This window comes from Prionailurus viverrinus, chromosome A1 (assembly GCF_022837055.1).
Source record: "Prionailurus viverrinus isolate Anna chromosome A1, UM_Priviv_1.0, whole genome shotgun sequence".
NCBI classification, from domain to species: domain Eukaryota; kingdom Metazoa; phylum Chordata; class Mammalia; order Carnivora; family Felidae; genus Prionailurus; species Prionailurus viverrinus.
The window spans coordinates 25,050,345-25,064,148 of NC_062561.1; the positions used below are offsets into that span (position 1 = coordinate 25,050,345).

At 37.1% G+C, this 13,804-nt stretch overlaps 1 protein-coding gene across 11 annotated transcripts in view; it reads left to right on the forward strand.

Moving 5' to 3' along the window:
- The window catches only part of ZC3H13 (zinc finger CCCH-type containing 13), a 96,073-nt gene extending 83,285 nt beyond the window's left edge, over positions 1-12,788 (forward strand). For all 11 annotated transcript variants that reach the window (XM_047852879.1, XM_047852860.1, XM_047852890.1 and 8 more), the window contains 3 exons: positions 573-773; positions 6,587-6,750; positions 11,944-12,788. In XM_047852879.1, coding sequence (XP_047708835.1) covers positions 573-773; positions 6,587-6,750; positions 11,944-12,114 — 536 coding nt within the window. In that variant the 3' untranslated portion in view covers positions 12,115-12,788. The remainder of the gene's footprint in view (positions 1-572; positions 774-6,586; positions 6,751-11,943) is intronic.
- Positions 12,789-13,804: the final 1,016 nt, after the last annotated feature.

The following is a 13,804-nucleotide window of genomic DNA, read 5'->3' on the forward strand; positions in this document are numbered from 1 at the left end:
CTGGATCTCACCCTGGTGGGATCAGGACCTGAGCTGAAATCAAGAGTCAGATGCTTAACCAACTGTACTACCTAGGCGCCCCGTTATAATTTTTTTTTTTTTTTTAATTATAGTGAGGGTCTTTGTTTTGTTGGGGAATGTAAAACGTTAAAATTTTATTTTGACTTAATTTGTTTTGTATTTCACAATTTTCTACTAACGTAGAAGGTACGTATATCTTTTTTATTATATGTTATTAAATAGAACATTACTGTTCATTTTTTCAATTATCCCTTGTCAGTAGATGGATTATTTGTTTGCAGTATTAAATTTGGAGGAATGCGCTTGGGTTTTGTTTGCTTGCCTGTTATCTTTTGGTGAGGTTTTGTTTTTTTTTTTTTTTTTTTACTGGAAAGGTCCTTAGATTCTAAATATTAGTCTTATAGTAAAGCTCTCATTTTAAGACTGTTATTTTTCATTTAAAACACTTGTTACTTAATGCTTTCTATGTTTTGCAGTTTCTGTTTATCAAAAGATAACAAGAATGCTATTTCTTGATGTAAAAACAAAATCCCATTCTTAACTTTTTACAGATCCATTAGATGTGATAGATGTGGATTGGTCTGGTCTTATGCCAAAGCATCCAAAAGAACCACGAGAGCCTGGGGCTGCCCTCTTGAAATTCACACCTGGAGCTGTTATGCTAAGAGTGGGGATTTCTAAAAAGTTGGCAGGTTCTGAACTCTTCACCAAAGTCAAAGAAACATGTCAGAGACTTTTAGAAAAACCCAAAGGTAATCCCCTTCTACTTTGTGTAATGTCTGCTGCGACTTCATTGAGATGCCTTTGAAAAGGGTTCTTTGTTTTCACATAGCACTCCAAGTGTAGGAACTTTTTTTTTTTTGAGGAATCACTTGATATTCAGTATTAAGTCTTTTTCAGAAATTTAAAAAGGAATTTTGACTCTGCAAATTAAAGCAAAAAAGGTGCAGAAATAGCACAGTAAAGTTCTTAGTCGTGTTCCCAGAACTAACCAGAGCAGAGCCTGGAAAAGTGGGCTTCGTTCGTATCTAAACAAATTGGGTGTCAAGGCAACCCTTTCCCCTGGGAAATGGGGAGTTCTACCCATATGCAAATGCCTAGGTTGAGCCTTTAACAAAGGGGGTAGAAGCTTGGTGTCTGTGCCAGATAATCTGGATTCCTAAATAGGCACACACTTACCAGCTACTCTGTGTGTTAGTGTCACCAATTGTAAGCTGGGAATAGTTACCCCATCAGCTTCATAAGATTGTTAGGAGCAGCAAATGAGGTTTAAGTAAAATACTAAGAATGATTCCTGACATGTGGTGACACTTAATAAATAGTGACTACTACTACTATTTAGTTTGAAAATAGTTCCATATTGATTTGAGACCTTACTGCAACAGCTTTTCATTACAACGGAAGGGGAATGACTGGGTGGCAAAAAGAAGGAAGAGATAAAATGTGAAAGCAATGACATTTAATTTTATATCATATTTGTGAGAGTAAAGGTTTAAAAATTAAGATTTTTACCAATACAAAAATGGAAAAAAAAATTTTAACGTTTGAGAGCGAGAGCACGCGAGCAAGCGGGAGAGGGGCAGAGACAGAGGGGGAGAGAGATTCCCAAGCAGGCTCTGCACTGTCACAGCGGAGCCCAACATGGGGCTCCAACTCAGGAGCTGTGAGATCATGACCTGAGCTGAAATCAAGAGGCAGGCATTTTTTTTTTTTTTTAATTTTTTTTCAACATTTATTTATTTTTGGGAGAGAGAGAGACAGAGCATGAACGGGGGATGGGCAGAGAGAGAGGGAGACACAGAATCGGAAACAGGCTCCAGGCTCCGAGCCATCAGCCCAGAGCCTGACGCGGGGCTCGAACTCACGGACCGCGAGATCGTGACCTGGCTGAAGTCGGACGCTTAACCGACTGTGCCACCCAGGGGCCCCAAGAGGCAGGCATTTTAACTGACTGAGCCACCCAGGCTCCCTGAAAAAAATTGTTTTATTACTTTCATGTTTTGTCTTTCAACTGTTAGCATAAGCAGCAAAAGTCTTGATTTTAACACGTCCCAATAAATATAGAATGAAACATATGCATGAAACATATAAATTATTATGATTGTGAATATGCGTTAACTTGACAAATGACTGAACTCCTAGGTTCCTGCCCCCGCTTTCTGCCTTGTTTGGTTGGCTCTTTGACCTTAAGCAGGTAACTCCTGTGGGTATTAAATAATGGAATGAAAGCCCTAAGGTCTCACCCACCTCTAAAGCAGTTTGCTCCTATGACTTTGCTACCTAGGAAATATAGTTTGGCCATAACCTGATGACATACATCGTAAAGGGGGGTTAATTGTTGCTCACCAATCAGACCTCTCCTAATTAGAGAACAAGAGAACTGATTCAGGATGCTGAATATACGTTTCCTAAGGAATGGGACTTTGTATACTGCTGTATCCATTGTATAATGACCTGTTCTTACTGATTATGCTATTATCTAGAACAGTATCTGACACACAGTTTCAAGAAGTATTTGTAAAATAATTGGTACTGATTTTTTCTATCCTATTCGGTCTATTTCAGTGTCCCAGTACTGAAGAAAGTATATCCCTATCCCATTTGTAATTTTAAAAACACTGTAAACTTTATAAGTATCCCGAAACTTAAATTGCCTTTGCCTAAGTTTTCTGTGTGGAGTGTGATAGATTAAAAACAAGGCAGCACCTGTCTGGCTCAATCGGTAGAGACTGCAACTCTTGATGTCAAGGTGATGAGTTTGAGCCCCGTGTTGGGCACAGAAATTACTTAGAAAAAAAAAAAAAAAAAGTCTTGGGGCGCCTGGGTGGCGCAGTCGGTTAAGCGTCCGACTTCAACCAGGTCACGATCTCGCGGTCCGTGAGTTCGAGCCCCGCGTCAGGCTCTGGGCTGATGGCTCGGAGCCTGGAGCCTGTTTCCAATTCTGTGTCTCCCTCTCTCTCTGCCCCTCCCCTGTTCATGCTCTGTCTCTCTCTCTGTCCCAAAAATAAATAAAAACGTTGAAAAAAAAATTAAAAAAAAAAAAATCTCTTGAATAATTTTGTGGTAATCATTTCAAAACCACCAAGAGACTGGAAGTTTGGGCGTGTTATACTTTCTAGGGAGGTGCGCAAGTGTGTGTTTTGTATTCTTTTGTTAAAGAAGAGAACGATAAGCATTCCAATAAAAAGAAATTTGTCATCATGACCATTGTTCCAAGAAGAAGGTGGGCTCAGTGCACATTTCTTCTGTATTTGTATCTACAGTGGAATGGTAGTTAATATTTTGGGGGTTTTTAGGTTTTTTTAATACTACGTGTATGTGTCTATGTCACTGCTTGCCTGAAGCATAGTTCTATCTGAATCACCTGAGGGACTGCCTTTTTCCCATTTAGGTATCCTGATCCAACTGTGGAGATTCTGTAGATGCAGTGGTAGAACCCTGGCACTGTATTTTAGAAAGCTCTTCAGATGATTCCGATAGACACTGAAGTTTGCAAACTGGTTTTGAGCTTTTTCTTTATATTTATTTATACTTGTCTTACATTCTGTACCTTTTGACAGGTATATGACCTGTTGACTAGATATATTACATGAGACTAGTTTCTTGTTAATTCTCTAATCTCACTGTGCTTTGCAGTTCAGGAAATGGAAGTGAAACAGTCAGATGTGTCTGTTGTGTTTTTACTGGGTGATATTTACCATTTTCCTTTGTGGACTCCAACAATAACCTGTTTGATTATGTTGTCATAGAAGCAGTATCTGGTAGCTGTTGGTACTTCTGGCCAGCTTGTAGAATGCTAGCTGTGAAGTTTTACTGTGTTATATTTTTGGATTACTGACTGGCCCTGTTCTGTTATTTTGACTTCTTATGTAACCCAACCTCTTTATTTTCCATCAAACTTTATAAAAATAGAAGAACTAAGGAGAGATTTAAGTGTTTCCTCCCTGTCTTTGCATGTTGTAACTTAAGACTAAGTGATTTTTATGTATACATTGTTTTCACAGTGAGCAAATCTACGATAAAATTTGCTGGTTGTCTTAATACCTAATCGTCACTCACCTGATTTTTTTTTTTAAGAGATCACAAAAGGTAGTCGTATTACTGCAGTTGAATGCTGCTATAATAAAGTCCTGACATCTATTCCAGGACTTTATGCGATAGTTGATGGTAAACAATATACTGAATTCGATTTCACTACTTCTAACTTCCAACCTTTCTTCCCAGTAATAGACAGTAATCAGTGTCTAAATTCTTTCTCCCTAGGCTACTTGTCTTACACCTTCAAGTGGCTATCTGAATATTTATTTTTGTTTGAGATTAGCAACATAACCACATGTTCAAGATCTTTCACAGAGAATATGTTGCCTCTTGAATGTTTTCATTGCAGTATGGTTGGCACACGGTGTTACCATCGGTGTCAGTTGTACAGCAGTGATTCACCAACTCTGAGGTTATGCTCTGTTCACCCTAAGTATAGCTGCCATCTGTCACCATGCACTGTTACAATACCATTCACTGCATTCCCTGCATTGTACCTTTTATTCCTGTGGTTTATTTATTCCATTACTGGCATACCTTTTAGCTCATCCCCCACCCTTCTCCCATCTGGAAACCATCAGTTTGTTCTCTGTATTCATTTGTCAGTTTCTGCTTTGTTTTTTCAGATTGCACATTCTAGCTTGATATCTGCGGATTCTTTGTCCGCCAAGATTGCTTTGTCTATTTGGGGTCTTGTGTGGTTCATACAAATTGTAAGATTGTTTATTCTAGTTTTGTGGACATTATTGGTATTCTGATAACAGTTGCATTGTGTCTGTAGAGTGCTTTCGGTAGTGTGGACATTTTAACAATATTCTTCCAATCCATGAGCGTGGTGTGTGTTTGCATTTGTTTGTATCTTCAGTTTCTTTCATCAGTGTTTTATAGTTTTCAGAGTAAAGGTCTTTCACCTCTGTAGTTCAGTTTATTCCTAGGTATTTTATTATTTTGGGTACAATTTTAAGCAGCGTTGTTTTCTTAATTTCTCTGTTACTTCAACTTTGTTTCTTGTAACATTACCTCTAGGAGTTTTTTGGTGGAGTCTTTAGGATTTTCTGTGTACTGTATCATGCCATCTGCAAACAGTGACAGTTTTACTACTTTCTACCAATTTGGATGCCTTTTATTTCTTTTTCCGGTCTGTGGCTAGAACTTCCAGTACCGTGCTGAATAAAAGTGGCAAGAGTGGGCATCCTTGTCTTGTTCCTGATCCTAGAGGGAAAGCTCTCAGTTTTTCATCATTGAGTATGAGGTTAGCTGTGGGTTGCTCATATCTGGCCTTTTTAATGTTATGGTACATTCCCTCTAAACCCACTTTGTTGAGTTTTTATCGTGAGCAGCTGTTCAGTTTTGTCAAATGCTTTTTCCTCACCCATGAGGTAATACGATTTTTATCCTTAGTTTGGTTAATGTGGTATATCCTGTTGATTGATTTGCATATTGAACCATCTTGGATCTCTGGAATTAATCCCCCTCAATTGTGGTGAACGGTCCTTTTAATGTGTTGTTGAATGTGGTTTCCTAATATTTTGTTGAGGACTTTTACATCTGTGTTCATCAGAAATATTAGCCTATGGTTTTGTTGTTTTGTGGTGTCTTTGTCTGGTTTTGATATCAGGGTAATGCTAGCCTCATAGAATGTGTTTGGAAGCTTTCCTTCCTATTTTGGGGGCAATAGTTTGAGGTGACATGGTATTAACTTATTAACAAGCGTTTGATAGAATTCACCTGGTTCTAGACTTTTGGTTGGGAGTTTTTGATTATGACTTCAGTTTTGTTACTAGCAATTGGTCTGTTCAGATCCTGTTTCTTCTAGGTTGTCCAAATTGTTGGCATATAATTTTTCATAGTACTCTGTTATCCTTTGTATTTCTGTAATGTTTCTTGTTACTTCTCATTTCTGTTATATCTGTCTTGTTTTTTTTTTCTTGATGACTCTCAGTTTTGTTTCTCTCTTACGGAGAACCAGCCTTTGGTTTCATTCATCTTTTCTATTGATTTTTTTTAGTCTCTGTCATTGCCGTGGTATTTATGATTTCTTTCTTTCTACTCACCTTGGGCTTTGTTCTTTTTTTAATTCCTTTAGGTGCAAGGTTGGATTGAGATTTTTGTTTCTTAACATTTCTGAGAACTGCTTTTGCTGTGTCCCCAAGATGCTGGACTGTTGTGTTTTTATTTTCATTTGTCTCCATGTATTTTTTTTTTTTTCCTCTTTGATTTCTTTGTTAACCCATTGGTTGTTTTTAGTAGCATATTGTTTAGCCTTTATGTGTTTGTGGGTTTTTTCTTGCTTTTTATTCTTGTAATTAATTTCTAGTTTTATACTTTCATGTTCTGAAAAGATGCAGGATAGGATTTCAGTTCTCTTAAATGCATTGAGACGTGTTTTGTGACCTAATAAGGTATATATGCCTTTAATATAAAATAATTTTCACCAGCATTATGATAAACTTAATGGAATATGTAAGCAGCCAGCAACACTTTCCTATTTTAGGAAAACTTAATGCCTGTTTGTTTTTATTGAAAGATGCAGACAGTCTTTTTGAACATGAACTGGGGGCTCTCAACATGGCTGCACTACTACGAAAAGAAGAGCGAGCAAGTCTTCTTAGTAATCTTGGGCCCTGTTGTAAAGCGTTATGCTTCAGACGGGATTCAGCAATCCGGAAGCAGCTTGTTAAAAATGAGAAGGTACTGTTTCCTTGGAAAGTATGGATGGTATATTTTTCATTTGATTGCTTTAAGGTGAGAGTAAGGTCTCATTATCTGCTTTTAGGAGTTTGGTTTCCTAGTCTTTTACGCATGGAGAAAGAAGAATTCTATTTTGTAATGGTTTTCATTTTACTTCAAGAGTATTGATGAACGTTTGTGTCGAATAGCAATTTGTTATTCAAAATTTGATGCATAAAGAGTTTTAAATAGTCTCTTTCTGTGAAACGTTTCCATTTGTGAAAAGTTTCTCTAAGTAAATTTCTAGTATGTTTTATTATCTAAACTGAACATCAGAGAAAAAAATTTTCCAGACACAGAGTGGTGAGGATATTTCTAGGAAGAAATAGTGTCTTTGAGAATGTACCAAGCCAGAAGAAAGGGAAATAAATACAGGTGAGTGTATGTAAGCATTTACTTAAGAAGAATAAAATAAAACATAAAATAGAAATTAGATTTGGAAGAGATCTGATCATGAGAAATTGAAAATGTCGAAACTTTAAAAAGCCTAAGAGAGTTGGTTTAAAAGGTTAGAGAAACTTTCATTAGCTTTTTACCTGGGGACACTTAAAACAACATTGCTAAAGAAAAAGATTCGCATTTGCAGAAGAAATTAAATTCATGAAAAACAGAGGGATGAACTCAACTGCAGCGATCAAACTGGAAACAGATACAAGGAATAGGAAGCTTTTAAAGTCTTCCCTAGTTAAAGGCCTGGCTCAGAGTCACTCCTGACAGAGTTGCTACAATCATTCTCTGCACTCCCATTTCATGTACTTCATGTACTACTTGGTTTTCTCCTCATGCGGTTGCCTAGGTGCCCATTTCTCCTTGCAGCTTTTCTCAGCTGGAAATGTCCCTAAGAGAATTGAGTCCTAGTTAGCCTTATAATGGGTCAGCTTCTCTTGTAAGTGTCTACAATGGTACGACTTGCTTCCATCCTCAGGCGTTGAAGTTGAAAATTTTTCTGTTTGCTCAAGGAGAGGACTTGAGTTGAAAAAGGCTGCATGTTTTGCAGTCTCACCAGAATCCTGCCTCCTTTTCATAAAAAATATATTGTAACATTCCCCGGTTCCTCCTCTAATATGCCATAGTGCCTCTCAGAAATTGTGACAACCAAAAACGCCCTTGCAGAATTCTCCTTGAGAGCCATTGTCAGAACCTTGTAATCCTTCAGTACAGGGCACAGACCATTAACTAGCATGTGACATGTTATAAAAAGTTATAGTGGCACAGTATTAATGTCTTAAATGATCCACCTGAAGAAAGCATTGTGAGCTTTTCTGATTGCTCAGCGTTAAAAATTTTCACACAAAACCTGAAGAGACCCAACTGAAGAAAAATTAATTTCAGATATAAGAGAGCCTCGTGAAAGATGTTAAGAAAAAAAGAAACCTCTTTAAAATATATAGGACTGTAAAAGCAAAATACAGAATAGGACCACTCATCAAGGAAAATGGTACTTCTTATCAGATGATGAAAAAAAAGTAGAAAGCCAGTGAACTCATATTTTGGCATGGTCTTTAGAGAATGATTTTTAAAATATATAAATTATACATATCAGAAAAGATAGTTTAAGGATACCAAGAGAACACTTAGCTGCCTTAAATGAGCTAAAGTCTCATTTGAGTATTGTAGTATTAAAAGAATGTATAGAACTGGTAGCAAGCAGAAGGAAGGAAGGAATACCACAAAAAATTAATAGAAAAATTCTGAAGAGATGAAAAAAACTAATCCAAGTCTCATAGATATTAAAAGGATAATACTGTAAACAGCTCTATGCACATAAATTCGACAGTTTAGGAGAAATGGATCAATTGCTCTAAAATCCACAAGCATCTTTGAATCGTCTGTGTCGGTTTGCTTTGGTCTGGTTTTTATTGGACAAGAAGCCTCCACTCTCAGATGGTTTCACTGGCAAAATCTACCAAATGTTTAAGTTAGAAATAACACCAATTCTACATAATTTCTTCCAGAAAACTGAAGAGACAGGAATCCTTCCCCACTCATTTTATGAGGACAACAACTACTCGGATATCAAAACCAGAGTAAGACATCACAAGAAAACTACCGATCTATATCACTCATGAGCACACACATAAAAAATCCTCAAAACTTGTAAATCAAATCCAGCAATATATAAAAGGAGTACTGCACCGTGACCAAATACCATTTATCCTCAGAGTGAAAGGCTGGTTTAATATGCTAGTTTAGTATTCTAAAATTATTCAGCGTGATCCACGTATTGACAGACCAAGAAGAAAAAATACCTAATCCTGTCAATTGATGCAGAGAAAAACATTTGAGAAAAATCAGCATTCCTATGCAATAAAAATTCTTAGTAAGCTGGAATAAGAAAGAGTCTTGACTCGCATCTCCAAAAACCTGTAGCTAACATCGTACTTAAGGGTAAAAGTTTGAAATACTTCCCGGAGAGGTCAGAACGAGGCAAGGCTGTCCATTCTCCCTACCCCTATTCCGCATTTTACTGGGAGTTCTAGCCAGTTCAATAAGAAAAGGAAGTAGAAGGCATACAGATTGGAAAAGAAGAGGTAAAACTGTATTTACAGATAAGATGATTGGCTACGTGAAAGTTTTCAAGGAATTTATCAGAAACACTCTCAGAACTTAAGAGTGTAACAAGGCCACAGGACACAGAGCATGCGCAAAGCAATTGGATTTCCATATACTAACAGTGTATAGAAGCACCTGGGAACTGAAAGGTAGGAAATACTTTTTAGTGGCTCCCCAGCAAAAAGTACTTAGATACAAATCTAACAGAACATGGTGCAGGGTCTGTGTGCTGAGAACTATGAGACCCTGACATAAAAAATCAAAGATGACCTGAATAATGGAGACGTACATCTTGTTCATGGATTGGAAGACTCAATATAGTTAAGATTGTAATTTTCCCCAAATGGATCTGCAGATTTAACACAATCCAGCAAAATTGCAGCAGTGTTTTTTTTTTTAAGATAACAGATTCTCAAGTTTACATGGAAAGTCAAAGCAACTAGAATACACAGAATAGTTGTTTAAAAAGATGAATACAGTTGAAGGACTCAAAGTTCCCAGTTTTAAGACTGCCTGTAAAGCCACAGTACTCAGGATAATGTGGTCCTGGCACCAGGGATGACACACACCAAAACCAGTGGTACAGAGTCCAGAAATAAACCCATAAACCCACACAAGTAGGACTAATCTACCGGGGGGGGGAGGGGTGGGAATCTAAAAATGGGTTGTTTTTTTAATTGAACTTTTTATTTTGACATACCTGTTCTTCATCAAAATGTACAACTTCTGTGAAAGAGATGAAGACTGAAAAGACAAGGATACTGAGAGAAAATATCTGGACACCACTTTTTGCGGAAAGGACTTATACCTAGAATGTGTAAAGGACTCTGAAAAGTTAACAGTAAAAAAAAAAAAAAAAAAAAAGCAATCCAATTTTTTTAAACAGGCAACACTTGAAATGGACAGTTCACCAAAGAGGATATGTTAATAAGCCCATGAGAAGATGTTTGGCATTTTGAGCCATTAACAAATGCAGATTAAAAATTAAATGAGATACCATTGTGAACCTGTTACGGTAGCTAAAAACCAACAGCAACAAACCCCGTAGCAAGGATGTAGAGCAGTTGGAACTACCATGTGTTACCGGTGAGAATGCAAAATGGTACACCACGTGGGAACACAGTGTGGTTGGTTGGTGAAATGAATATTCACTATATGACCCAGTAATCACTATATGACCCAGTAATCCCTATTGCCAGGTTTTTACCTTCGAAAAATGAAAACTTACATTCATACAAAAACCTGTCCACAGTAGCTTATAGCAGGTTTATTCATAATCTCCAAAAACTGGAAACAACCCCAGTGTTCTTTACGTAGCTAATTGATAAACTAGGACACATCTGTATAACTGGTTACTAATTTATAAGAAAAAATAGCCAAACTGTCAGTAAGTACTATCAACAATATGGATTAATCTCAAAAACACGATACTGAGTGAAAGAAACAAGTCTCTAAAGATCATATAGTGTAGGATTCCATTTATTTGATGTTCTGGAAACGGCAAAGCAATCACAGAGACCCTATCACTGATTGCCAGGGGTTAGAGTTGGGGAGAGGGTGTGAACACAAAGGGAGTTTTCTGAATGATGAAACCTCTCTATTCTGATTGTGGTCATGGTTATGTGAATCAGTACCCAAGTGTCAACACAGAAGTATGCATAAAAAGTCAGTTTTCTGTATCACAACATGTATATTTTTCAACGCACATGTAATCGAGGAACCACTGTTCTTTTAAGGATCCTAGAAAGAAGAGAAATGGCAGAATGCCCAAGATAGTCAAATCTTACCTTCTTTCATTTATGAACACACTTGGAGAACATTTAACAAAATTTTATGACAACTTCCAAAAATGCTAATGTAGCCTTAAATTACAGTAATAGAGATAAGCATTTTAACAGAAGGGCGGTAGTACTTTCTCAGTGGACTGCAGTGATCAGCTGTCTTCTAGAGAATTTGTTCACTCCTAGAGCCCACGTTCTACAGACAGAACATGGACAGACCAGAAAGGAGTGCGAAGTGCTTCTCCTCAGAGGTTTGAAAGGCTGTCATGTAAAGTAAGACTGAATTAGTGTTCAGCCCTATATGAGATTTTATTTCAACATGTTCAAAAACGTGCAGTGATTGCTGTTTGTTTTGTCATTGGAAATAAAAACTCGTTGATGACCTGTCAGGGATTGTTGAAGATTCCAACTTTAGGCAAGAGATGCCCCTCAAAGCTTTCTTTTCTAAGATTTCTTGAATCCGAAAACATTTCTTAAGTTTGTCTTTAAATATCCATCCCAAATTAATTTTTCTTGTCACTTTAATGTTTTTGTTAGAGGTTAACCTGCCTTTGTCAACTCGTAGCATACATTTTTTTTTTAATTTTTTTAATGTTTACTTTTGAGACAGTGAGAGAGCATGAACAGGGGAGGGTCAGAGAGAGGGAGACACAGAATCTGAAGCACGCTCCAGGCCCTGAGCTGTCAGCACAGAGCCTGATGCGGGGCTCAAACTCACGGACTGTGAGAACATGTCCTGAGCCGAAGTCAGACACTTAACCGACTGAGCCACCCAGGCGCCCCTCATCTTATAAAATTTGTTTTTGTTTTCTTCAAATAGGGCACCGTGAAACAGGCTTACACAAGTGCTCCAGTGGTAGACAATGAATTACTGCGATTGAGTCTTCGGTTATTTAAGAAGAAGACTGCTTGTCATGCCCCAGGACACGAGAAGACTGAAGATAATAAACTCTCGCAGTCCACTGTCCAGCAGGAACTGTGTGTGTCTTAGGACTGAAGTTAAATGACATTTTTGGTACTCTCTTCCTTCAAGATTACACATTCTTTTTCAGAGTTCTTTGGTTTGACAAACATTATTCATAACAAAGGCAGAAAAGATTTGTCAGCCATGGTAAAAGGGTGAAGAACAACTTTGATCTAAAGTTTAAAGACACTAGTTTTGGCTAACTTAAGGTTTTACATAGATTTTTACACAGTACTTGATATTCATGTGAAATAATGTGAAAACATCTAGATTTAGTTTATTCTGTACTTTTTGTTAAAACTGAAGATTTTGGAAAAACGGTTGCCACTGCTCATGCAGCCTATGAATATTTTTTACGAAATGGAGCCACTGACTTATGTTCTGGATCATCCCTACAGAAATAGATTTTATTCAGAAACGTCGTGTTCACGGAATGAATGCACACTGCAGTGCAGAGCTCTTGAAGGCGGATGCTGGTCCTGCGTGCTGTGTTTGGGGGCAGACCTCCAGCAGGAGGTAGCCAAAGTACTTTTTTCCTTTCTAAAGTTCGAAAAAAAAAAATTTACTAATGGGTCTTTTTTTTTTTAATACATGTGCGTTGTTACAATGTATATTGGATGTCTTTGGATTCTAAATGGTTTTGTTATCAGAAAATGTCTACTGTTTTTATTTTTAATAAATGTACCTTTCCTTGTTCTAGATTTACTTTGCTCTTCATTGATCTTATTCCTAATGTTCTGAGACATTTGTCATCAACATTGCATATTTCATATTTCACATTTTACTGCTCAAGTAAATAGTGCAGTAGGAGTTGAGGAGAGACTTCAAATACAGGTCAGTAATACTTGAAACAAACCAAGAGTGAACAAACCTATGTCATCTGAACTTTAAAATCCTACCGTCGAATTTTTCAGGGCTATCATCTTCGATTACATTGAACTGTCTAGCCTGTAATATGTAAGATGACTTAATTTTTTTAAATTACCATCTGTTTTATTCTGTGTATATTTCTGTAACTCACAAAGAGGAGTCTTAGAAGGATTTGAAATGCACTCCAAGCTGCAGAAAGTGTGGGCAGACAACAATAATGAAACCAGTCAAAATTATAATTTTTTTCATTGGCTCTCACAGGTTTTTGCTCAAACTGTAATCCGTTACCTGTGTCAGTAGTTTTGTATCCTCTAAAGGTAGCAGTGTTACTGATGTAAAGTTCCTGCTCATTTCAAGAAACGTTCATTGTACCCTTAATTTAAGATACTGACCCAGCAAAGGAAATGGTATTATTTTCAAATGACTTTGAAAGCATGTATAAGAAAATGGCAAGGTGGGGGGGGGGGAGGATGGGAGTGTCACTAGATTTTCCTGGTGTCTGTTTCCTTTTCTAATTGGTAGATATTTTGAATAAAGAAGAAATTCCTTACTGACCCTGGAGAATAAATATCCTTTAAAACACCAACTTCCTAATTATAGTAGATATTATTTGCTATAGCACAAACAGTTCAAGTCCTAGAACTTCTGTTTCCCAGAAATGTGGAATATAACAGAAAATAATGGTTTTCTTTAGGAATGTTCCACAGGTTATTTATTTACAGAATGAAAACTGTACTTAAATTTGCCATACAATGTGTCGCCTTTTAGGATTTGAGCATCTTTTTGTTATGAAAGAAAATTTTAGAGCTATTCCTCTGCACACTTAGCCACAGCATTCAGAGCTGTT